Consider the following 27,062-nt stretch of genomic DNA (forward strand, 5'->3'; position numbering starts at 1 on the left):
TTCAATGTGGTGAACTGGGCCAGCTTAATGAACTGAGCCAAACTGGGCCGCGCTTCATTGATATTGGCATCGGCGCTTTGGAACACTGACTGGGGAGCATCCCGTCGTCGGGGTGGCAGATCGATGCGGCGTCAAACAGGACAAGGCTGCGTCACCACCGTATAAATAGCCCGCTCTTTGTAGTTGGCGTTGGCGGGGCTGCGGCTCCTTCGGATCCAGCTGCCCCTCACCTCGGAGATATCTGACCCGCGGAACTCCCGACTCCCTCCGGCACCTGCCGACCTCTGACCCTTGACCCGAGGGAGAGTGAGGGGTCAAGTGTTGACTCAGTTACGCGCGGGATTAAAGGTCACGGACTATAGATGGTCAGCCGGGTGTTTTCTCTTTTTGTAGTCCAACTGTTTTGATCCTCTCCCCTCCCCCTATTCCCTCCCTCTCTGTCGCTCTTTCCACTTCTCTCGACCATTTATCGGTCCTGTTTTTGTACACCTCACGCTGATACCTGATCTTGCCTTACCTCCGAGCTCCAGGCCTCGCCGCGTTTAAAACTCTGTCGTCCGCTTCAACAAGCTCAACAGGACAAAGGCTGCGTTAGGAAATATGAACAGCCTTCTCGATTTATTGCTGGAAAGAAATCACCCGATGACATATTTTCATATTACACGGCGTGCACATCATCTCCATGACAATTGCTAGCATATACTTTGCTAGCGTACATGAAACATACACTGCCCACAATACCGTAGCCCTTAAATCACGCGGTGCTGTGGAAACAAACCGAACCTGCCCGTTTTTGACTTATTGCCAAAAGTACTGGGTTACGTATTGAATTGCACAAGTACTTTGGCTGCACCGTAAAGAATTAGGCTGAATTCGCCGGTTCTGCCACTTAAGTGCGAGGCGTTTTAACACCTGCAACAACTGCGTTTGGAAAGATGAGTACGGGGCGTAAAGACGTGCGGCCAAAGTGCAGCCGCAGCGGAGGGAAGAAAGGGCGCCACCATGTGGCCATTTTATGAACTGAAGCTTATGAACTGAAGCGGAAGGCATACTATGCAGGATTTTTACCCTGAAAATATTATAAAGTAACCTATTATAAAAGAAGTCTATGATGCACTGGAAATCTCTGTCTTTATGCACTTTGACCGAATTAGTGCATCTTTACCTGTATTTGTTATTGTAAAATGGGTTTGGGACGTTTATTGGTGTGGCCCCTTTTTTATGTTGGACCTGCAATAAGAACTTTCACAAGGATCTAAAACCACCATTACATTGAACGTAAGGGAATTAATTAAGCTATAATCAAACCTGTCTTCTTACTGTCACTCATGGTTTCTCAATTCATGGTACTAATGATACTCTAGCTGTCCAGCTAGCTCCATTAGGCGGGGCACTCAAGGTGAGTGGGCGGGGTTGAAGACAGAGGAGGAGGAGACTTCTTTGATTGTAAACACAGGACCACAGCCAGACTAAAAAATCCTGCATAGTATGCCTTTAACAAAAGAGAGAGCTAGAGCAAGTGATCGAGTGACACAGATGGTAACATTGTCCCCTGCTGCCAGAAAAAAGAGCACAACAATTTATCTCGACAGTCAGAGAAGAACACTGTGGACCTCCTGCATCTCCCCCCCCCCTCACCTTTTCTTTTCCCTTCAGTCCTGTTTTTCTCCTTCCACACACGACCAGAATTGAAAACCGATCAATCCTCACTTGCACAATTATTAGGCCAACCAAATGACATTAATGGAATCAAAGGACACCTTTTTTGATGGTATCTGTACATCCTTCTTTGAAAAAGAAGGTAGGTAACAGATACTTAAAAGCACACTTGTCTGTTGTGTGGAAAATGACCACTTGCTGTGTTTCCTTAGTACAAAGTATGCAAATGTTATCATTCATTGAACACATCTGGACTGTTCTTGAATAAACCCTGTGTGTGATTAAATCTCTGAAACACACTTGTCTCTGCAAACTGTTGATGAGCTTTTCGATTAGTAAAGAAGGCATTCAGTGACAATGAGGCTGCAACAAAATCCATCGGTGGAATATGTTGCAATCTGCTGCATAACCACAACTAAAAAAAAGTATCACAATTTCCGAAAATTCTGTTAAGCTGCTTTAGACTGAGAATTGTTTAGGACAACTGCTATTTCAACTGCAGTTCAGGCAACTTCGGACGTTAGCCAAAGCCTATCCTGCCAGTGGATATTTCATTGCAGACCGCGATTTTCCTTGCAGTCAATACATGTAATGCTGCCACCTGCTGGTGATACAGAGGCATTGTTGAAATGAGCAGAGAAGGCCTTCTAGAACCTTGCATCGTGGCTGGATGCCTACACTGCACAGCGTGTTGGACTAGTGTGTAAAAGCAAGTCTCTGTCCTTTACTGTAAAAACAGTGCACAGAATTTGTTTTAACGAGAAAGGCAAAAATCAACCTACAGTGCTTCTTCTACAGTGAGGTAGTAATGAATCAAGTCTAGTGTTTTGATGCCACAGAAGGTCCCAGTGTCATAGTCATTAGAAACACAGAGGTATGCTCTCGAGATGTGACGTGTACCAAACAGACAAATTGCACCAGTGTGTGCTGCGTGCAGTTCCTAGCTGCAGAGACCAACCCTGCGGGGACAGGTTAGGGAGTTCACTTATTTGGACTTTATTTTTCTTTTCATTTTAGGTTTTACAGAGTCTAAATAAATAGCAACAAAAAGATAGTCATTCCCGTGTAGCACTGCAGGTTTATATAATAAAACCAATTCCATTCCTTAAAACATTCCTTATTATTATTATATTATTATTAGTATTATTGTTAGTAGTAGCAGTAGTAGTAATAGTAGTAGTAACAACAACAATAATAGTAGTAATAATAATAATAATAATAATAATAATAATAATAATAATAATAATAATAATAATAATAATAAACTTAGTTGCAAAGAATAAAACTGTCTGGGGCATTCAGGTTTTAAGTTCCACACACACACACACACACGCACACACACACATACACACACACCTGAATCGCTGTAATCTCCTGTGTTTATGTAGATGCACTGTACCAAGCTCAAGCTGAGTACAGTTCCTGACTATTGACTGAATAAAGCTGACTTATGCGTTTTTTGCTCTATGCAGTTATATAATTGAAACATTGGCTCTATTTTAATTGTGCCACTTGCTTTCTCCCACTGATTTTTTTTTACATATGAACATACACACACACACCCAGACATAGACAGACACACACACACACACACACACAAACGCAAAAACACATGCACACACACACTGTTCACTACAGTAAAAGGTGAATCTTTCCTGACAGTTGTACAGGTTCATTGGCAACCTATTAAAATAACACTACTAAATAGTAATATTGTTCTCTCTTCCCATGCCTCGAATAATAATAATAATAATAATAATAATAAAATTAGACATGAACACAGTTCCAATAAGAGTTCTCATACGTTTTTCCATTTGCATATGATTTGTAAAGGCTGTATATCCCTGTATTATAGTCAACAGTCAGAATACTTGAGTGAACATAATAAACTATCAGTCTTTGAAAGATGCCGACCTCGTCCTTCTTGTGTAAAACACAAATGAGGCGAGCGGATTGGTTTAAGAACGAGCCATCATCTGTCTTCCTTCACGAGCAGCTGAGTACAAAATGGCTCTACTGCAGAGGCACAGGCCTAAGTAAAACAATAAAATCATTCAGAAATTTGAATTTCCTTGGTTATGCAGTCTTGCACTTATACAGATAAACTCCATACTTAGCCAGAATATACGTATTAAGTTATACTGAGTCATTCACAGTTTAAATATATTCGCATAAACGTGACTGGCAACTGCCAACCAAAGCTATAGGCTTAGTGTAAATGGAAAATATGAACAACAATATTACAAAATAAATTTCAATTTTCTAATTTGATTATATAAAAAGCAAACTATTTCTTCTTGACAAAGTAAAAAAAAAAACTTTCATATTCATATTCGTGATTCATATTTACGTGTTGTTCGGCTAATGAAAATAGCTTAATGCACGTTTAATTCAGTTATGCAGACAACTTCTCTCAGTTGCTCCCACACGATTGGATGGTGACCCTTCTGGCCTGGGGAAGCTCCGCATTCCGATTGGCCACCAGCTCCTGCAGCTGGAGCACCCCTCCGCCAATGAAACAGAACGCCGGGCAAACGGGGGCGGAGCAATCCACGGGCCCCTCCCACAGGGGCCGGAGGGAGTGGGCGTCGTAGAAGGTGACGCGACCCTTCTCCACGTCCAGGCAGAGCCCGAGCCGGGGGGGCAGGGGGACGGTGAGGCCCAGGGGCGAGGGGGCGCCGCTGTTGAGGTTAGCGGAGGGGTCACGCAGGCCGGCGGGGTCGCCGGGGCAACAGTGGTTGGAGTTCACCATCTGCGGCAGGTAGATCTTGCCCATGCCCACGGTCAGGAACACAAAGGGGGGCGGAGACTCCAGCATCTCCTCGGCAACGCTGTCGTGGCCGCTGTCGGGGTCGTAGCTGGGAGGAGAGGAGCGGAGAAGGAGGGAGGAACGTGGGATGAGAAGGAAGGGAGGAGAGGAGTGGAGAAGGAGGGAGGAACGTGGGATGAGAAGGAAGGGAGGAGAGGAGGAAACGGAAAAGAAGAGAGGAATATCACACATATTTTATTCCTCTCTCACTTTCTCTCCTTTCTTTTCCCTGCTTCCTTTTGCCTTCCACCCTCCTCTGCCACAGTTCTCCCACAGCTCTCTTCCATTTTCCCCTTTTCTTTTCTCCCTTGTTCTCCTCTCACAGCTCCCCCGCATTCATCTTTCCCTCCCTTTCCTCCCTCCTTTTCTGCTCATCTTTCCTCCCTCCTTTTCCACTCATATTCCCTCCCTTTCTTTTCATCTATTACCCACTCCCTCACTCGTCCTTCTATTTCCAGTTGCCCCTCTTTACACCCCCACCACACATCTCACTGATCCCCACCCTTCATCCCCACCCCTCTCTCTCTCTCTCTCTCTCTCTCACCGGGGGCTGGGCATGTCCTGAGGCAGATGAAACCACTCCTGCAGCCGAGCTTCCAGACCCACCCCCCCCTGCAGAGAGAGAGAGAGACACAGAGTGAGAGAAGGAGAGAGAGACAGAGTGAGAGAGGGAGAGAGACACAGAGAGAGAGAGGGAGAGAGAGATGGGGAGAGAAAGAGAGAGAGAGACATAGAGAAACAGAAAGAGAAAGAGAGGCAGAATGAGAGAGTGAGAGAGAGAGACAGAGAGAGGGAAAGAGATGGGGAGAGAAAGAGAGAGAGAGAGAGAGATAGAGAAACAGAAAGAGAGAGAGAGACAGAGGTGCTTTACAGAGACTAAAACTCCAACAGATATTTATCATTATAAAATCCACATTTTACAATACAGTATGCTGCAGTGCATTCTGTTCCATTTAGGCCCAGTAAACCCCCCTTCCCCCGCCCTTAACATGTGCAAACTCGCCTTGACCAGGTAGGACCCGGGCTCCACTGAGCACGCCCAGTAGTGTCGCCCCTGGGTGACGGCCATGTCGCCCACCAGCAGGTCGGCGGTGAGGTGGCAGGAGGTGAGGGCGCGGTCGGCCGCCTGCAGGAGGGAGAGGCCGGGCACGCTGCGGGCGCAGCGCTGCTCCTTACTGAGCACCAAGCGCTCAGCGTGCGGACCCCAACGCGGGTCCAGAGAGAAGCTCAGCACTGAGGGGAGGGGGAGAGGGAGGAGGGAGAGGGGGAGGAGAAGGGGAGGAAAGGGATGAGGAAGGGGAAAGAGAGGGAGGGGGGGGAGAGAGAGAGAAGGGGAGGTGATGAAAGGGGAAAGGAGACAGGGGGGTGGTGATGTGAGGGTGTAGGCGGGGAGGAGAGGGAATGGGGTTGGTGGGGAAGAGAGAGCAGGGGTGGGGTTAAGGGTGGGGAGAGAGACAGGGGTGGGGTTAAGGGTGAGGGAAGAGACAGGGGTGGGGATAGGTGGGGTGAGAGACAGGGGTGGGGTTAAGGGCCAGGGTTAAGGGTGGGTGAGAGACAGGGGTGGGGTTAAGTGTGGGGTGAGAGACAGGGGTGGGGTTGAGGGGCAGGGTTAAGTGTGGGGTGAGAGACAGGGGTGGGGTTAAGGGGCAGGGTTAAGGGTGGGGTGAGAGCGGGGGTGGGGTAAAGAGGCAGGGTAAGTGGGGGTGAGAGACAGGGGTGGGGTTAAGGGGCAGGGTTAAGGGTGGGGTGAGAGACAGGGGTGGGGTTAAGGGGCAGGGTTAAGGGTGGGGTGAGAGACAGGGGTGGGGTTAAGGGGCAGGGTTAAGGGTGGGGGTATGGACAGGGATAAGTGTCAGGGCCGAGGGTTACAGAGGAGGAACAAACGGATGAAATGAGGAGGAAAGGACGACAGGGAGAGGCGGATGGGTGGGCGGGGGGAGATGGACAGAGACAGCAGGAGAGATGTTGAGGCAGTGAGGAAGGAAACAGAGCAGGTGCAAGGTGGCAAGAAAGGAGGGAGCAGGAGGGAAGGAAAGGTAGAGCAACAGAAAGGAAAATTAGGATCCCAGGGGGAAAAATACACGGAAAGAAGGGAGGAGGGTAGAACGAGAGAAGAAGAGGAAGAAGGCAAGAGCATTCTGGGCAAACACCAGCTGCAATCGGGGAAGGAGGGAAGGTTCCACGGCTCTGACAGGAGGGCAGTATATCTTAGCGACGGAGACGGGAGGACAGATTTAAAAAGAGAAAAAGGAGAGAAACAGACGAGGGGGACCGCGCAAAGGGCAGGGAGTCTCAGAGGAATTCGGGTCTGGATCATCAGTCTTCCCCCGGGGTCAGCGGGACCAACCGCTGAACCCATTTGTTAAGTTCCAGTCTTAACAAACGCACAGAGCCATCATTAACACGCTGCACTTCAAGGTGTGAGATCATGAATACACGATTAGAATGTTCTTAGCTGAGCATTCTAATGCTGATGTCACAATCACTGCTGGTAACTGAAAGGAGTTCAAAATGGAGTTCTAGAACACTGATGGAGAATTTTGAAAGAACAAAAGAAAACATTCAAAAAGACCTACTCTTCAAAGTGTTAATGGAGCGAGCACGTGTCTTCAGCAGAAGACGTGCAGGCTGAGAGTGAGAGACGGACAGACGGACAGATGGACAGGTGGAGGGAGGGAGTGCGGGGCTTACAGAGTCCCTGTGAGATAAGGCGAATGGTGAGGATGGAAGAACTGAAGAGAAGGAGAAGAAAAAGGGATACGGAGAAGAGGGGGTGAGGTGAAGGACGGCTGAGCTGGGATGCATTGAGGGAAAAGACTAGAATGGGTAAATGGGAAAATAAAGAGACAAAAGGAGGGATGGACAGAAAGAAAAAATATGAGTTAATATACTGGAGCTCATGGACACATCAACCAATGAGTTTGCTGAGAATTTTTAATGCATGAAACAACTTTACGGACCAAAACGTTCAATCACCAAATAGATTTCGATCTATTTCAAAACTGTCAACAATCTCTTGATATTTTACTGGCGGCAAAAGGGTTTACCCTTTTTTCAAATAATTATTTGACTTGTCTGCCATTGAGACAAATGAATTCTGCCGCTTTACAGTTCCTACTGACAATACAATTCAATTCAAGTCTTTTTACTGAGAACTGTCACAAAGACGCTTTACAGAGTAGCAAGGCAAGAGACAGAGCAAAAAGAGCAAACAGAGCAAACACCAGGCCTGAACTTCAAAATAGCAGGTACAAAAGGTAAAAAAAAACTCCCAGTGAGGAGAAAACCCTCAAACGGAGAAAAAAACGCCCCAATGGGCAGAAATCTCGAGAGGAACCCGGCTATAGAGGGGGAGCCCATCCTCCACTGGCCAGCCTGGTGTAAAGTAAAATGTAGCATAACTGCTACGAGGAAGCCATCACAGCAAATAGAACAGGTTAAGCAGGTAATATATATATATTTTTAAGCGTGTGCGGTTCTGGGTGTGGGCTCTTACCTGGGGCGGGCGGGGTGTGGAGGTACACCTCCTCGCTGTACTCCCCGAAACCGGCCTTGTTGCAGCCCCTCACCCGGAGGACGTACACGCTGTTCATCTCCAGCCTGTCAATCACCGCGCTGGTCCCGCCCACCTCCTCCAGCCGGTGCCACCCCCCGCGGCCCCCTCCGGCGCCGGCCCGGCCCCTGACCCCGCCCCCGATCCCGCTCCCGCCCCGGAGCCCCGCCCCGCGCCGGCGGAACTCCACGGAGAAGTGCCAGGCGGGGGCGGAGTCCTGAGGCAGCCGCCAGCACAGGAAGAGCTGGTCGTAGGCCAGGGTGCGCTGGGTGTCAATCACAGGGGCCAATGGCGCTGGTGGGCAAAGGCAAAAGCAGTTAAGAAAACTTTATTTGTATTTATGATGCGTATTCAGGGGCCTGTGTCACGAAGCAGGATCACTGGGTCACCTGGATAACTGCGCTCAGTAAAACCCGGAACCCTCCCAAATCTGGAACATGGACTGAAGTAAAAAGAGCTGTTCCATGTTTAACAGAGTGCAGTTACCCAGATAACTCAGTAATCCTGCTTTGAAATCCAAATTTCAAAGTGACACAATAAAACATAATAACACTACGCACATTAACCTCCATCCAACATTTAGAACATTCTTTTTTCAACACTGCTGTACTTCCTTATTAGTAGCATACTTTACTGAAAATTTTCATGGATCTCCAGAGTTTTTTCAATGTTTTTTTTTACCAGCAAATCGAAAGATTTAAAAATATTTCAAGTAAGTATTTGACCGAGGTCTGGGTTCCTTTTGGAAGTTTTCATAATTGCTCGACTTTTTCCACCCACTTCATGTTCTATCTGCAAAAACCCACAGAATTTCTGTTCTGGGCACCTTCTGAACCATGCTGCTCTACTGAGAAGGTTGCCTCAAGCTAAACAACTGACTGTTTGATCGCAATGAAGCCGAACACAGAAAGAACGCCGCTCCACCCCGTCCCCTGCCTCACACCACTCTCCTCAATGCCTGGCCCCGCCCCTTAACGCGTGGCCCCCTCCCTCCCTCCCTGCCTCCCTCTCTCACCGCGGATGAAGTCCATGTTGCCGAGCAGCTTCAGCTCCCTGGAGACGTCCAGCTGGAAGTGTCGGAAGGAGGGGTCGGCGGCGAGGGAGAAGCACTGGAGCGACTCGACGGCCCTTGTCAGCCTGGGCGATGGCGGAGATAACGGGAAGACTTCGTTAGCGCGCGAAACGAGCCGTCCGGTTGCAAACCGCGCGGCGCCTCCCCGCCCCCTTCGTTTTCCCCGTCGCCGATTGGCTAGAGCGACTCCCCGCGCAGCTGCCTTTGCCTCGTTCTATAGACCCAGGCGACGCCCCAAAGAAACCGCACGCAGAGGAGAGGTAGGGGGGGAAGAGGGTTAGACTGCGGCAGAGAAAAAAGAGCGGAAGAGCAAAGAGAGGGAAAAGGGGGAGGAGGGAAGGCTGCAAATGTGCACGCAGTTGGGTGTGTGTGGGTAGGCAGGTGAGTAGCTGTGTGTGCAGGTAAGTAGATGCATGGGCAGGTGAGTAGGTGGGTAAGAAGGTAAGTAGATGAGTGGGCAGGTGAGTAGGTGGGTAAACAGGTAAGTATTTCCTTTATTTAAGCAGGTAGTCTCATTGAGATCGAGATCTCTTTTTCAAGAGAGACCTGCACGTACATGTAAAACATATATAAAACAATATATGTGTGTGCAGGTAAGTAGATGTATGGGCAGGCGAGTAGGTGTGTGTGCCGGTAAGTAGATGTATGGGCAGGCGAGTAGGTAAGTAGATGTATGGGAAGGCGAGTAGGTAAGTAGATTTATGGGAAGACGAGTAGGTAGGTAGATGTATGGGAAGGCGAGTAGGTAAGTAGATTTATGGGCAGGCGAGTAGGTAAGTAGATGTATGGGAAGGTGAGTAGTTAGAGTGATGGGAAGGCAGAGGTAAGTAGATGTATGGGAAGGCGAGTAGGTAAGTAGATGTATGAGCAGGCGAGTAGGTAAGTAGATGTATGGAAAGGTGAGTAGGTAAGTAGATGTATGGGCAGCTGAGTAGGTAAGTAGATGGGCAGCTGAGTAGGTAAGTAGGACGGAGTGTAGCACAGTGGGTAAGGAACTGGGCTGGTAACCGAAAGGTCGCAGGTTCGATTCTGGGCAGGACACATCGTGTGCCTTGAGCAGGTATAACTGAAATTGCTTCAGTATATATCCAGCTGTATAATTGGATACAATGTAAGTTGCTCTGGATAAGAGCGTCTGCTAAATGCCTGTAATGTAATGTAATGTAATGTATGGGCAGCTGAGTAGGTGTGTGTGCAGGTAAGTAGATGTGTGGGCAGGTGAGTATGTGGTTAAGCAGGTAAGTAGATGTGTGCGCATGCGAGTACGTGTGTGTTCAGGTAAGTAGATGTATGGGCAGGCGAGTAGGTAAGTGATGCATGGCAGCATAGGTAAGTAGATGATGGGAAGCGAGTAGGTGTAGGCGGTGTAAGGTAGGAGGAGATGTGTGAAGGTAAGTAGAGTGGGGCAGGCGGGTAGGTAAGTAGATGTATGGGCAGGCGAGTAGGTAAGTAGATGTATGGGCAGGTGAGTAGGTGTGTGAGCAGGTAAGTAGATGCGTGGGCAGGTGAGTAGGTGTGTGAGCAGGTAAGTAGATGCGTGGGCAGGTGAGTAGGTGAGAAGGCACAGACCTGCTGTGTGTGAGGCGTGCGGCCTGGACGAAGCAAGGCGGGTCGGTCTCCTTGAGCAGCTCCTGGGAGAAGGCCAGCAGGCCGGCGTGCTCCAGCAGGCTCCGCCTCTCTGTCACCTGGGCCGCCAGCGCCTCCACCCGCCGCAGCCGCGCCCCCTCCACCGCCTGGCCCAGCGCCCCCTGCCGCTCGTCCAGCGCCGCGCCCAGCTCCCGCACGCACCGGGCCAGCTGGTCCCGCGTCGAGCCACTGTTCACCTGGACCGGGAGCCAGGCCTCAGACCCTCAGACTCACCCAGCACTAACACCCAACCGCTCACAGACAACTACACAGCAACTGCATAGCAACTACACAGCAACTGCACAGCAACTACACAGCAACTGTATAGCAACTGCACAGCAACTGCACAGCAACTGCACAGCAACTACACAGCAACTGCATAGCAACTGTATAGCAACTGCACAGCAACTACACAGCAACTGCACAGCAACTGCACAGCAACTACACAGCAACTGCACAGCAACTACACAGCAGGCCATCTCACAACACCAGCTTTAATGGGGCAGCAGTGTAGTGTAATGGGTAATGAGCTGGGCTTGTAACCTAAAGTTAGTGTTCGGTTAGTGCTAGATTAGCACACCCTGCATGATGTGCTGTGTAGCGGTGTGTTTGGTTAGTGCTAGATTACCACACTCTGCATGATGTGCTGTGTAGCGGTGTGTTTGGTTAGTGCTAGATTACCACACTCTGCATGATGTGCTGTGTAGCAGTGTGTTTGGTTAGTGCTAGATTACCACACTCTGCATGATGTGTTGTGTAGCGGTGTGTTTCGTTAGTGCTAGATTACCACGCTCTGCATGATGTGCTGTGTAGCGGTGTGTTTGGTTAGAGCTAGATTAGCACACTCTGCATGACGTGCTGTGTAGCGGTGTGTTTGGTTAGTGCTAGGTTAGCACACTCTGCATGATGTGCTATGTAGCGGTGTGTTTGGTTAGTGCTAGATTACCTCCGTTTGTGTGATGGCATTTTCTAGCTGAGTCATCTGGGCCTGGACAGTGTCCTGATTGGCCAGGATGTAGTTAATCGCCTTGGTGATCTTGTCCTAGGGTACACGACAGTGATTATCCACAAGTGACACACTCACACACACTCTCGTACACACAGTCAAGCACGCACATATACACATACACACACACACACACTCTCACACACGCACATGCACACACACACACACGAACACACACCATACACATTCACACACGCACACACGCACTCACATGAACATGCACCATGCACATACACACACGCACTCACACACACACGCACGCACACTCACACACACACACCTCCTCCCTCATGCACACACACAAGCACACCCCCCCCACACACACACACACACACACCCCCCCCACACACACACACACACACGCACACACCCCCGCACACACACACACACACACACACACACACACCTCCCCCACACACACACACACACTCACACCTCCCCCCCCCACACACACACACACACACTCACACGCACATGCACACACACCTCCTCCCACACACACACACACACACCCCCACCTTGAGCGTCTGGTAGGCGTGGGCGACGGGCGTGACCCTGTGCCCGGTGTGGGCTCGGCGCAGTTTGCACAGGGAGCACAGCAGCCGCTGGCAGGACTTGCAGTAGAACTGCAGGCGCTCCTGCTCGTGCTCCGGGCAGCTCAGAACCTGGGGAGAGCCGCGGGGGGAGGCGGGGAGTGGGACAGGGGCTCCCCAATCCCTCCTCACTCATTTACACGACCCCCTACACCCCGCCCACACACACATATCTGGTCTGCCTCTCACCTAACAGCACCCTGTAGCCGTGACGATAATGCCGATATACCACTTACTGCTTTATTACAGTTGGGCTGTTGGGATGTTCAACATGCAGTAACCTATATTTACATATTTTTAAAAGACAAAAGAAAGTATTGACTTCTTTTTCCAAAGTGTTAAACAACTTCACGGGGTACCCTCGATGAAGGGAGACCAAGGGGGAGACCCAGAGTAAAGGTAGGGAAAGATGGAAAAACCAAAAAAGTCCATCTTAACAATGACTTTAGATTTAGAATTAAAATCTTATGTTCAGTTCAAGATTTGCAAATGCGGTAGACAATTTCAATTAACAACGAAAAGTAACATAAAACAAGTGAACATTTTTTAGAATATAAGATTTTAGCTCTCATTACAAGACTGAAATGTTTGTTAAGCAGACTTTTTTTGCAGTGACGTAGGGTGAAAACAGTTGCAAGTGGATAGTGGATATGAAAAGAGAAAGTAATAGGGCAAGACAGCTAGTACTGGTGCAGACACAATGACAGTGACACACACACACACACACACACATGCATGTTCGTATGCATACTTGAGGACTTCACATTGACTTACATTCATTCCATAACTCTAACCTAACCCTAACCCTAACCACAACACTACATGCCTAACTTAACCTAACCCTAACCAATTGTAACCTAACCTAAGTCCTAACCCTAAACAGCCTCTTGAACTTGTGGGGACCAGCAAAAGGTCCCCACCTTGCGTAATTTTCCTCATCTTTCTATCCTTGTGGGGACATTTGGTTCTCACAAAGATAGTAATACATGCCCACACACTCGCACACACACACACACACGCACACATGAACACACACACAACAGCGGTCTAGCCAAGCCAGCACACAAAGTCAACAGCCGCCTTGACTCTGGAACATTCCGCGACGCCCAGACCCGCCCCCCCCGCCTCACCTTGGGTCTGAAGTTGAGGGTGGGCAGGACGTGCTCGTGCTGGGCGCGGGGCGTCCCCCACGGGTGGTACAGCTTGAAGCACTCGTTGCAGAAGCTGGACCTGCAGTCGGCGCAGCCTTTGGTGGCCTCCAGGGCCTGGGGCGGCTTGCAGAACTGACACATGACCGCCACCGAGCCCAGGCTCACCGTGTGCCGGTACCTGCGGGGCAGACGACCCACCATTAACCAGCTCGTTGTGTATTTTGTCATACGCTGCTTGCCGTAGTTGGCGCGCGGGGTGTTGTGGGAAATGGAGTATATAAGAAATTAATGGAATGTAACGCACCATTAAAAAGCACAAAATAATACATAGCTGCCCCCGAGTGATATAGTGCTATTAAACGAGTGACACCTTGGAACATAACACAGCTAATATGACTCTGATGATGATGCAGCAGCCAACGAAGCGAGTCTGGTTTATTTTGCACCATTAAGGGGCTTATTTTGCATCTGCGTGCTCCAGACCTTTTGCAATCTTATACCTTTATCTGACATCTGATTGGCCTTTTAACTGGCCAATGAGCAGTCACGTCCATTTTGAAATTATTAATGAACTAATGTTAGCAGAACAGCCAGTGGATATTTCTAATTCTGCATGAACATAAATTATAAATTGTATATTATTCGTTTTTTTTTAAATCCTTTTCTTTTACTTGTTTTGTAATGGCATACATAAATAGGTTGGATAAAGAAATGCATGTTTGTCATGTCAACGAAGCGAAGTTTAAACTAAACACTAAGCGGGGAGAATGAGAATGAAAGAGAGAGAAAGGAAGCATTCATGCAGAAATTAACAGAGGACAAGAGAAAGAGAAAGATACAGAGGTAAGGAAAGAGAGTCAGAAAAAAGACAGTTTGAGAGGGAAAGAAAGAGTAAGGGGGACAGGAGAATGACAGCTAGAGAAAGAGAGAGAGAGAGAGAGAATGAGAGAGAGAGAGAGAGAGAGAGAGAGGGAGTAGGATGAATCAGAACTGAAGAGGACAGCACTTAGAGCTCATCTGAAAGCTCCAATGCTCCCCAAACTGAAAATATATTCAAAATTGTGTACTAATCCAAATCAAAGTCACCTGTGGCCCCATTTGGCTGGGCCCAGCAGATGGTACGGTATGGTAACAGATGAAGTCACTGCATATATTACACCACCTTAATTTAGTGTGCAATTGCATCCAAAGATGACCTAAAATGTGAAAGGCCAAAGATAATGATGATAACTTTATTTATACAGTGCTTTTCATAAAGCGCACTCATGAATACTACTACTACTACTACTAATAATAATAAGAATAATAATAATAATAATAATAATTCACATGAATAACAAGAGCCAGTGTGATGTAGATCTGTACTCAGGGAAACAGAGCAGGTGAGCAGCACCTCAAACTAGAGTAAAAGAGGATGAGGAGTAAAAGAGGAGGAGAAAGGGGATGTGGATGAAGAGTAAAAGAGGATGAGGAGTAAATGAGGAGGAGAACAGTGGATGAGGGTGAGAGTAAAAGAGGAGGAGGAGTAAAGGAGGAGGAGAATGGTGGATGAGGGTGAGAGTAAAAGAGGAGGACGAGTAAAAGGGGGTGAGGATGAAGAGTAAAAGAGGAGGAGGAGTAACAGACAAAGAGGAGTAGAGGGGTACCTCTCCACTATGCGCTCCAGGGTGAGGTTCCGGAGGCAGTCGGCCAGCCCCCTCTCCCCCAGCTCCACCTCCCTCTGGCAGGGCGGGCAGGGGAACAGCACGACGGGGGGAGGGCCCTCCTTGCGCCTCCTCCCTGGGTACGTCCCAAATCCTGAAGAGGGGGGCGGGGGGGTGGCGGAATCCAGTGGAGGGTCATAGCAAAACATGGAGGGTGCCGTGAGCTGTCTGCAAATTCAGAGTTGCCTAAGGTCTGAAAATAGTGATGGGCCTCATAATGGGAGGGACTACCAAGAGCTGTCAATCACCGACAGTTTTAAACCAATCAGAAGGCTTTACTCCCCACAGCAAGCCAGCGCTATTTGTACAAATCAATGCTTTTAGCTGCTTTCAGTAGCTCCACCCATTTTTGGATTCCAGGAATTAGGTTCATCTCAGTTCAACAGATCTTCACTGTTCCAAAGTCAGGGCACTACTGCTGCCGCTGTGCCAGATGCTGACGGGGTTTGCAACAATGTGCAACGGTGTGCAGAACTGGACCATTACAACATAAGGCTTCCACCATTATGCAACTGAGCAGGCCATTCACTTAAATAGTTTGCATCCATGAGTGACTATTTCCAGAGATTATACCAATGTTGCTTTCTGCACAGTAAAATGTTCACTGTTAAATCGACTCTTACGAAGTAACATACGGTCCCAGTTGGACTCATATGTACTGTTAGAGTTGCATTAACTGACACTGGAAATTTTACTGTGCGTGACATTGCTGATAACCGCGCTAATTACATACATCCTCGTCTTTCGACTGGTTGCTCTGGGGCCATACGCAGCCAATCACAAACAAACTCTTGACCTGTGAAGAATTTCCCTACCCAAGGCGGAAACTAGCCAACTAACAGAGCAGAGCGGCCAACATGCAGTGTGTGAGATCACAAACACGAGATCGGAACATTCTTAACTGAACATTCTATTGCTGATGTAACATTCTAATGCTGATGTCACAATCGTTGCTGGTAACTGAAAGCAGTGGAGTTCTAGAACACTGACTTAGAATTTAGAGAAAAAAAAAACATTCTGAAGAACCCTACTCTTCAATGGGTTAAACTAAGTCATATGCACTGCGCTACTTCTTCAGTGTTCCAGCCTGTTAATTGGCTAGCTTCAGCCTCCAGAGGCGTGGCCAGGGTAAAGAAATCCTTTACTGCTCATGGTTCTGCCTCTTTCCTGGACCTTTTGCCCTCCTTTTTCTGGGTAGAGGGGGCTGATGAGTGTTGGCTTCCCCTCTGACTTACTCTTGACCCTCTCATTTAGAATAATGTAAAAAAAAAAAGCATCGTTATTTGTGTCCATGCCAGTGTTCTTCCCACGAGAGAGCAAAATAAGAAACAGCTTTTCATTAATTGAGATTAAGAGGGAACCTTCTCGGTTTATGCACTTAGGCAATGCATCTTTTTCGACAGCCTAACACTAATGGTATGCAGAAGATGTTTGCCCTCATGCATCACTTGAGAAAAAGAAGAAAAAAAAGCCAAAGAAGAAACAGCCGCTGTGAACATCAGCGACGGCCTGAAATGATTCGCGGGGGGGTCCTGTCGGACAAAGGCCGTTTCCGTTAGGCGGCCTGTGCGTTAACGCAACGGCAGCCTTTCAAAGCAGCCCACACGTGCGCGATGGACGTCCCGTAGCGCTGACGCTAATAAGCTAATGCTAACGCTAACGCTAATTCACCCCCCTGGCTCCGCCCTTACGGTGGCCGTGAGATTTGACCAACGGACCCCCCCCTCCACTCCACACGGGCGAGCACGGAATGTGACATCACCCCCGAGACAGCCAATGAGAGTGCCGTCGGTTCCCTGGGCCGGGCCAATCGCGTCTCTCCGCGGCGGGCGGCCCCGCGGCGACGGGCACACTCACCGGCGCGGAGCACGCGGTCCACGCGGTCGGCCTTGGGCGCGGGCCGGCGGGCCTGGCGGGGCGAGCGGGTGTTGGGGGTGGAGGCGGGCGAGTTGGGCTCGGGCGGGAGGTCCGGGGCCGGGTAGCCGTTCTGGACCAGGACCCCGGAGGCACACAGGAGGCACACGCTGTGCTGGCAGGGCAGGACGATGGGCTGCTTCACCAGCTCCGTACACACCGGGCACCGCAGCTCCCTCTCCATGCTCTTCATATTGGACTGAACACACACACAACAGACGCCTGTTAAAACGCACCGCAAAAAAAGAGACTCATCAAGGGTCTTCTAATCGCCTTGGTGATCTTGTCCTAGGGCACGCGACAGCAATTATCCACAAGAGACACACTCACACACACAGACACACCACACACACAGACACACACACACACACACACGCACACACACACGGGCACGCACACACACACACACACACACACGAACACACACCATACACATTCACACACGCACTCACAAGAACACACACCATACACATACACACACGCACACACACACACACACACACACACCTCCCCCCACACAGGGTCTTAAGTCATCTACAGAGATTTTAAGTCTTATTTTTTTCTCTCAAGTAGAAAGTATTAGCTTGTTGTAAGTTACTTTTTGCTGAAGAAGTGTCACAGTCCCACCTCTTTGGCAAAACTTCCAAATGAGTCAAAGTGTCGCACCTCATTGTCAATCTTTTTGTCTTACGTGGCAAAAAAAGTGATAGAAATAAGATCTTGTGTCAAAATATAAGACTAAAATACTCGTAAAGATTTTAACAGGTTTTGCAGTGAGGTGGGGAACACATGCACATTCAACTACACTGCAAAAAAAGACTGTCTTAACAAGTGTTTTAGCCTTCTAATGAGACTTAAAATTTTATTGTCTTCCCCCTCAACTCGAAAATATGAGCTTGTCTAGAGTTGCTGTTTGCTTGACAACTGAAATTTTCTTACCTCATTGACAAATCATGAAATGAGTCAAACTGTCTTACCCTACTGTCAGTATTTTTGTCTACATTTGACTCATAGCCTAAAGTAATAGAAATAAGATAACAGTTTAAGTCTGAATATAAAACTGAACTACTTGTTGGGTTCGCCTTTTTTTGTTTTTGCAAAATGGTTGCTAATGGCTGAAAACCAATTCCAACTTTTAATCTGTTCGACTCGAACGATCGCTAGCGCCAGCTAACAGTCTGAAAAGGAAACGCAGGCAGAACAAAATGGCTCCCGAAGAACAAACTGCCACAAGAGTAACGCTTACGAGGGTTACCAACGGTTACCTTACATAGCCTCTGACAGTGCTTTCCAAAATGAGGTGGGGGGGGGAGTCCATTAGAAACCAAAAAGAAAATGGCATCCAAGTGGAAACACAGTTGTTTGGGGGAGAGGGGGGTTGTGCCTAAAAATGGGGACCTGACTGAAAAAAAAGGTAAGCACTGGCCTATAATCTCATAAAGTTCACAAAATAGCTAGCTTGTTGAACACAAGTTTAAGAAACTAAGACTGAGCCTGATTAGGTGGGTGAGGAAGTGCGTTGCCACAAGGTATGGACAATTATACACTAAAATACTGTAAGTCTTGCTACAAAATGCCCCCAAAATTAAACGAATGAATATTAATGTTTACAATCATATCAATGGATGTGTAGGGTGCTCTGTAGGCAGTGCAGGAATTATAAACCGCACAAAAAAGAACCACATTACATATGAAACACTCGCATGCTTTTGCGTATTTCCACTATATGTATTTGTGTAACTGCCCATCTACAGAAAGAGAGACCAGAGGAGAGAGAGAGAGAAAGAGGGAGAGACATATGCAAAAAAAAGAGAGGGGGAGAGACAGGGTTAAAACAAAAGACTTGGGAAAAGGGTGAGAAGGAAAAAGAGAAAGAAAGACTGAACTGGTGTGAGGAAGAAGGTCAGGGGAAGGAAAAGGAAACAGAGAAGAGAGAAGAGAAAAGGAGAAAAAAGAGAAAAAGAGGAATACCTCTGTCCAGGGACAAAAACAAATATCTGGATGGAGAGAGGGGGAAAGGGAGGAAGGAGGAGAATTATTAGCAGCCAGGGCGAGCAAGAAAAAATGAATCTTTATATAAATAGCTCCTGTTGATAGATTGTCGGGGCTAGACTAATGAAATATGTATATCAACCAGAACTTAATTATTTAATCCAAGCCTCTGTCAAGTCTGTCTTACCGAGGGACGTCACACGGACTCCACACATGCATGGACCTGTGTACAACCGGCATATACAGTACATGCCGCGTTCGTTTTAATTAACAATTATTTTGAAGTTTGAAAAAAAAGAAAAAAGTATGTGCTGTGCACTGGATGCACAACTTGACCATATCTTACTTTATCGCCATAACGTGTGTCCAACAAATAGCACCCCGATCACTCTCATACAATGAATATGCATTAACTAATCGGATGAACTATCATCAATGATTCATTTATGATTGCTGCCAATCACTAACCAGCTCAACTGAAAATGGTTTGGTTAAAAATAAGGTCAAGTGACCCCTCACTGCTGTGCTCCCGCGAAGCTCTAAATACGCTCCTAGTCCATATAGCCCATGTAGGTGGGAACGCACGTGCCACGGTGCCAGTGCTCACGAAACGCAAAGGACACCTGTACGCGCAATGCAAATACGCCAGCGAAAAAGACGCAAAAAACTGCAGTACATTAGCTGATCTCAGACTGTATCCCGTAAGGCACGAGGTTAATGCATTTCTATGAACAATCGCTACATTTAATTAAACGGATTACAGGGAAAGCCAGTCGGGCATATAACTCCTATCGATCGCAAAGGCGGACAACGGGGGTGGGGAGGACATTTTGTTTCTCCCAAATACATCGCTAATTTGTAAATTGTTATAGATTTTACTGTCGTATTATTAAACCTGAATACGTAAATCAGCCTCATATTCTTGTTGCTGAAAACAGTGATAGCTTACGGTATCTATGTTAAGCATAAACATTCGCATTGTACAACAATAAACCGAGGCTACAGTATGAAAAAGGAAAATGACCGGAAAAGTCTTCAAGGACTAACCGGTGGCAAAGGTGACAATCAAAACTGCCCATCCTACCCTCTGTATATCTCTTGTCATTCACCAATGTCAGCACGGGCCGAATCTATACACGTCCGCCCTTTTCCAAGAAGACAGGGCAAAATGCAGCTCATTCCGCAAAATTCCTTCGCAAATGCGAGCGAATGTGCTCATCGAACGCTAAATTCTGCATTTTTTGTTTTATTTTTTTATTAGGGCAGCGTTGCTGTCACAGAACAGTACCCGAGAGCCAGACACGCGATCTTACCTTCACCTGGTATCTGGGCGCCATGATAGGAATGTCCCCCCACCCACCCGCCTCAGTCGGGCCGGCATCCCCCCGGGGGGGAGGGGGGTTACAGGGAAAGATAATTTTTATTCCTATCGAGGGAAGGAAGAAAATATGTACAGCCTTCGCAACGAACGCTAAGGTGAGAGATAGCCCACGTTGGTTCTAAACGTTGGTTGATTATAATGTTACGAATTTATTATTTATTCCTTAAACTAGCCCAGCTGTGTCTTGTGTGTATGTATGTGCCAAATACCGAATATCCCCTTCGACATCCCCTCTTTCTGCATCTACCACACGTTCTTTATTTGTCCCACGCCCTCATTAGTTAATGTAATGTAGGTTACTCTTGCCGCTTGCAAGCTTGTCCGTCTCTCTGCGCATGCAGGTTAACCTCCGTACGCCAGCATCCCGTTTCCATAGCAACAAACATCCTCCCCCCCAGTAATAGGCTACGAGTTGCCTGAATTTAGACTGTTTGGAGTATCCTACTTGTCTGTCGATGCGTAGCTTATCTTAGTCTCGACTGAATGAGGGAACGAAAATATAATTTTTCAACAATCTCTGAAAACAAAGAATAGGCTACATGTTTTTTTTTAAAGTCGGACAGGTTGAATAAAAAATGCGCTACCCTTTCTCGACACCGAGACAAAAGCATTAGCCTATTATTTCAAAATTTTAACAATAATCAGCAGACTCTGTCTGATATCGCCGCAGTCAAACGTAGCTAAAAAGATCTGTAGCTGTTTCTATGAAAATACATGAAGGCCCAAACCCCCAAATTGAGAATTACAGACAGAAACAGCGAAGTGGAACACATATGAGAAAATACATCTGAAAAAACACCACAGATGATAAAACTAAAATTAAGACTTAATGATTGAAACTGAAAACGCAATATCGACGTGCAGACAAACATTAAAATTATTCGAAGCGGTAGTCCACATTTGACTCAGCCCACAGCTCCAAATGCTAGCCTGTGGCGTCCTATTCAGCTCGTTTTAGTAGGCTAGATATGGAATCCCTGTTGTTTATGAAAGCCATCGATAGTGCTTACAGCAAAACAATACTCACAGCACTTATACAATAATGATAATACTCACACTTATGCGAACCAATGCATCCATTATAGAAGCAAACGCTTTGAACTCCCCTTCTTCCATTCCTTAGTGCACGCGCTGTTGTTGTTACCGTGACATCAGTGCGGTATAAAACAGACGCACGAAGGCGCAGGGTGTCTGCCACATTCATGTAAAACACGGAAGAAGAAACTATGATACATGAATAAACACGTGGGTTAGAAAAAACGCACGGCTAGATTCGTCCTGTGTGCAATTCATTTTTCAGTAATTACCAATGGTTAGGCTACTCGCCTACACATGGACAGTACCAGGAATATGTGACTAAATGGACAGAAATAAAAATGTATTATTAGGGTAGGCTACTGCAAACGAAATCCGGTGGGAAACGTTCGGTCTTCTGTCTGCCTTAATATTTAATGCCCTTTGGAATTACCTAAGCTCCTCTATCCACAGTTGAATTGCTATAATAATAATAATAACTGGTTCAGACGTTTTCGTTACAGTCTCGGATAATAAACAGCACTAAAGGTGTTTGGATGGGGGAATGGTTGGTGGCGCGCGTGCGCAATAATATATCCCTTGAAGGTTTGCATTTTTGTATCAGCACATTACGTCCGTTTTCTTCATGTATTATTTTTCGCGAATTATAAAGTTTATTATTTTTTTAGTCCGAGATAAAAACTTTCCATCTTTTTCACATCAGCGTCTTCGTGAGCATGGACAACCATCAACCAAGAAGCTCATAAACGTCCAATAAATAAATAAATAAATAAATAAATAAATAAATAAATAAATAAATAAATAAATAAAGCGGGTCATCGGTCTCCTATACAGCAGGCTGCACGCGGAGGCAGATCGAGCTCTGCTGCAACTGCCTGATATTATTAAATCATTTTACTAATGAATCCCATTTTGTAAATCAGACCCAATAGCACGCGACAGACACAACAGAGCAGAACAGAGTAGAGGGAAGAAAGAAAAGCATTAATTTAATAAACATCATTAAACCGAGCATTCAATGCACTACAAACTATTAGAGCACGAATGAGATCTACATATATGAAGAAAATATTTTTTTGCCTAGTCATTTTAGAATTTTAGACCTATGTAAGGTCTGCAAGAATATATTGAAGAGAACCAGAATCTGACTATAATTTCTTGACAGCATCCTTTAACTGCTTGTGGGTTACATGAATACAGGATGGTATTGTTATATTGTTGAATACAAGATGGTGCCTGCATGGTATTTATGTAATCCCCAATGTTATTAGTAACAGTAAAAGATCCGCACTTAATACTTGCCTGTTTAATTATGGGATACATTTTTTTAAAATGTATGCACATTTTGGCTTTTTGGGCCCTTATATACAATTGCTGAAAAGCTACAGACTTAACCCAGTCAGTCTGTAAAATTTCTGCAATAGTTACGCCTTGAATTAGGGAGGCAGACAGACAGTGTCATTTAGGTGTTTAGTATTTAGTACTTAAGTATTTTGATTGGTCTGCTCAGACCAATCACATTCTCTTCCCAAAAAGGTCCATTTACCAAAGCACACTGACAGGGGCTTTACTGGAGGTCCCATTTTGGCCTTGAGCTTACCACTACTGAGCACACATTATTTTTTTCTGTACTTCAGTGCACCACGGACATAGGACATGCTGGCACTCTGTGAGCATTTCAGTAAGAAATATGTGGGGGGTTATTTTTTTTAATTTATTTATTTAGTTTGACTACGTTTGACATTGTATTTCAGAGTTTACACTTCGATGTACCATTACAGATATAGGGTTTGTGACCCTTAGTCAGTCCAATGGGTAACGTGAGGTTTATGTTTCCTATTTTACCTAAATGCAGTTCACGGTTTTTGCCAGGAGGTGGCAGAAAAGTATCTGTAACACAAGTCGGTCGATTTCCACTCTTTCAGTGCAAGACGCTCAAGGTATTTAAGCTTGTGCTCCGAAAGGCTTGGTCATTCCGGCTATGTCATGTCGGAAAGTTATGTTATGCTTACCTGTACCTTTCAACATGAATTAGCCTACAGTTTGAGACAGGTGCAGTTACAATCACATGCGTCACCTTCAAGGAGCATGCTTCTACACCTAGGCTATTAGTTAGTTTTTTTATAAATAGAAACGTTGAGCTGAATAGAATCATGAAGGTGCAATTTGAAACGGTGCGTTTTGAGACGTTTGCGGAAGGCTGCCGGCGAACCTGTCTTCCTGGGTGGGGAGGGTCATTCCAGCATCAACGGTCGAGAGCGGAGAAGAGCCGGGACTTTTCTTTCTCTTTTTCTGGATGTCTTTTTGGACAGTGTTATGGGTATAGCTGTGCAAAATAGATTATATGTCTAGTCGTACATTGTTTTGTTACATTGAAAATAGCTGTTTGTTAGGTTAACTTTACACTTCTGGCCGAGAAATGGGCCTCTGTGTCTTCTTGTTGATACTGCATTTTTTTGTATTCCTGAGAACAACACTGTTTTGCACTACTATATGACTGCCTGGACAACAGCGTCTGCCAAAAGATTGCAGTTTAATGAAATGATTGCTACACGTTTACGAGTTGCCCAGCTCCTCAGTTTTCCTGTCAGTCCACATCTGGAATGCGGTGCCTTGTGTGTTCATAAAGTCAAAAAACCACATCCTAAGTTTTATTTCCCCAAACATTCGCCCCCAGAAAAGACGATCAGGACCACTGTGGGAAGGCAGTGACAGTGAAACCGTGCTCCGCTGATTATTCGTAATGAGCACTGGGTGTTTCGGAGTTCTGAAAGAAGAACAATGCTGCCCACGAACCCCCCGCCCAGAACTGCCAATGACGTGATTCTGACTCCATAGCAAAGCGTGGGGGCGTTTCAGATGTCTTCTAAATTAACTTTAAGCGCTTATTTGGCTTAACTGTAAACGAAAGAAGCAATCACATGTGCCACCACCCCTCAAGGTATATGACACTGGAGATCTCATATTATAGACCTACCTTTAGCTATAGGAGACGTCCGGACGGCTAACGCACCTGTTTATGTCACTCCCCCAAACCCCCATCGCCAAGAAAAAAAGAAAAAACTAAAGAGTGGGTGTGATTGCAGTGCATTATGTGGTATGTGCCCCCCACCCCCACACCCTATACCCTGGCCAGTAGACGGCATTTCACTATTGCAGTTAATAAACTTTTTATTGTGAATTAAGAAGGTGTATAAACTACACAGACCATGACACCGCTCTTTACACTTGGATGAACAATGACAAAAAATAATAATACCGTAAAGAGATTTTAAACAGTAAAATGTTTATTGGGAAACAACATTGGTTTGTGTTTCAGCCAGATTTATAATGCAGGTTTGAGTTCAGGCACCTCTGTTGTAACAGCGTCAGCGCTGTAAATTGGCAGCCAATCAGAGCTTTGTTTTACAGGCTATTTGCCTCCTAAGGATTCCAGCAACATGCAGTGGGACATCGTGCAAAGCACGGATACTAGTTGCATGAACTCCTGGAAGTCAATGGTATCGCCGGCAATCTTGTGGATTTCTTTTTTGAGCTTTGACGCACATTCATCCTGCAAAAGGAAGAATAAAGCGTTTATGTAGGCAGGCAGAGGAGGAGATTTTATTAGGCTACGTTAACGTAATTTAAAAAAATCCCTATTCAGGCAGTCACACAGGCTGATGTTGAGAAGCAAGGCAATAATTACAGGAATTAAGTTGGGGAACTGCTCCTTGACGAGTTTATCGAACTCTCCTTTGCTAAGTGTCTTTGAATCCCCGTCTCCTGAAGCGTACTGGTGGAATATGCCAACGATTGCTCCCAAGGCTATCTCACCGGGTTTAAGGTCACACGCCATCCTGAAAGAGACTGGGAGACTTGACGAGAGCACAGACACCGAGCGCAGAAACGTTAGTTGCTGACTCAAGAACACGCATTTCCGGAACTCACGGGGAGTAGACCTGTTAATCGCTCACCGAGAGTAAATTTGTCAGTCACACACGGGACATACGACAATCGCTCGCAGAGAGCAGGTGCATCAATCGCACATAGAGAACAATGCAATCTGATCACTCACAGAATGCAGTTATCACTCGAGGGCAGACATCACATATGTCACTCACAGACAGCACACAGTACTTTGCAGAAGACATAAATATTTCTTTACTCACAGATAAAGTATGCATACATCACTCACAGAGTACAGACACTTATATCACTGACCGCAAACAGCTAGATATCATAAAGACCCTTGTTTTCATTCACCAAGAGCAAGCAGTTCAGTCTCTCACAGAGAACAAATATCACAGCGCTTCATTCGAATCAGCTGCTTTTGTACATGAATGTCAGTCGTAAAAGTTGTAAAAGTTTTTTGTACCATATTTTAAACATATAAAGCATTTCATGGAAATGGTCCTGTAGTCTCAGAATAGTGAACTCTCTTAACACACAATGGCAGCTGGTCAAGCGAATACACATGTGTCAATAGACACACGAAAGAATGAGTATGCTGCAAATGATCTCCTGTCCTCTCCTTCTACGATGCCGTAGGGATTGGTGCTGCTGGTCTTTGCTTTCCTACCTGTTTGGAGGAGAGTGTTCCTTAGGTGGGTCTGTGGGGTATGGAGGGGAAAGAGAGGCAGGGATTATATACAGGAGTCCAGCCTGACACTCCCTGCAAGTCGTACCTCCCCATATCCTCCTACTTTTCCATCCACACATTCATTCCTTCTGTGTATTTCAATTCTATAGTTGATGGTCTATGTTCTGTAAGTTTCCACCGAGTTATAGAAATCTGTGATTTCGTTTTTTACCCAGAAAGTAAATTAAATAATTAAATGTCAAAAATATTGAATATTTCATAATAGCTTTTTCTTGATATTACTTACCATATATCAAATGCAGTTCTTAATTAAATTAGTAAAAAGTTATATATATACAGTATATATATATATATATATATATATATATATATATATATATATATACACATATTCTTTTACCTTCACAGAAAGAATAGAAGTCACCATTTATAATTTTCACTTCAACAGAAAGCAATAGAAGGAAATACGGGATTAAAATGCAGTGAAAACGAGTGCAGCACGTGAGAGAGGTGGAGGCAGCGCTGCAGTGCTGATTCAGTTTGGATGGCTCCTTCCTCTGACTGCCGTGCGGTGCTTAATAGCGTTCCAAAGTTTTAGCGTCGCCGAATCTCGAGGCTAACGAATGCACCGGACAGGCGTTTTAAATACAGACACAGTGGTGACAGCAGTATACAACGAAACTGGATTTGTGCATCAAAGCCTCTACTTTTTACCGTCTAACATTACAAGGAAGGACTCAGGAGCCTTAATCGATTCACTCTCAGCTCAAGTTTTTAAGTTTTAAGTTTTTTTTAAATTCATTAACCCTTTAAAGAATATGTTTTCTGGAATGTTTTTTTTTTTTTTTTGTATGTATCTTATGTTCAAACCAGCAAGTAGAATCTATAGTCAGTAACAGGATATACATGTACTTCAGTTACTGAAGGCAAAATAATAGCAAAATTAATAACCTGTCAGCGCAGTTGTAAAAACATGACAGATCAGC

At 46.1% G+C, this 27,062-nt stretch overlaps 1 protein-coding gene and 1 long non-coding RNA gene across 3 annotated transcripts; both read right to left on the bottom strand.

The window, feature by feature from the left end:
• Positions 1 to 1,722: 1,722 nt before the first annotated feature.
• Positions 1,723 to 21,995, bottom strand: LOC135261901 (tripartite motif-containing protein 46-like). Of its 2 annotated transcripts, XM_064348586.1 has the most exons (12): positions 21,516 to 21,992; positions 17,030 to 17,285; positions 15,116 to 15,266; positions 13,449 to 13,647; positions 12,244 to 12,390; positions 11,666 to 11,761; positions 10,663 to 10,916; positions 9,037 to 9,158; positions 7,965 to 8,315; positions 5,472 to 5,701; positions 5,013 to 5,080; positions 1,723 to 4,517 (listed from the first exon to the last, which is right to left on the bottom strand). In XM_064348586.1, the coding sequence occupies exons 1-12, from the start codon at positions 21,573 to 21,575 to the stop codon at positions 4,073 to 4,075; spliced, it is 2,379 nt and encodes a 792-aa protein (XP_064204656.1). In that variant the 5' UTR covers positions 21,576 to 21,992; the 3' UTR covers positions 1,723 to 4,072. The 2 variants fall into 2 exon arrangements, with proteins under 2 accessions (XP_064204656.1, XP_064204655.1); XM_064348585.1 differs by lacking the exons at positions 1,723 to 4,517; positions 5,013 to 5,080; positions 5,472 to 5,701 and adding an exon at positions 6,175 to 7,285 and having other exon boundaries at positions 21,516 to 21,995.
• A 2,768-nt stretch (positions 21,996 to 24,763) lies between these two features.
• Positions 24,764 to 26,158, bottom strand: LOC135261903 (uncharacterized). Its single transcript, XR_010332060.1, has 3 exons — positions 26,056 to 26,158; positions 25,183 to 25,351; positions 24,764 to 25,047 (listed from the first exon to the last, which is right to left on the bottom strand). It is a non-coding gene; the product is annotated as an uncharacterized LOC135261903 (long non-coding RNA).
• Between the last annotated feature and the right edge of the window lie 904 nt (positions 26,159 to 27,062).

This window comes from Anguilla rostrata, chromosome 8, assembly GCF_018555375.3.
Source record: "Anguilla rostrata isolate EN2019 chromosome 8, ASM1855537v3, whole genome shotgun sequence".
In the NCBI taxonomy this organism is placed as follows: Eukaryota; Metazoa; Chordata; class Actinopteri; order Anguilliformes; family Anguillidae; genus Anguilla; species Anguilla rostrata.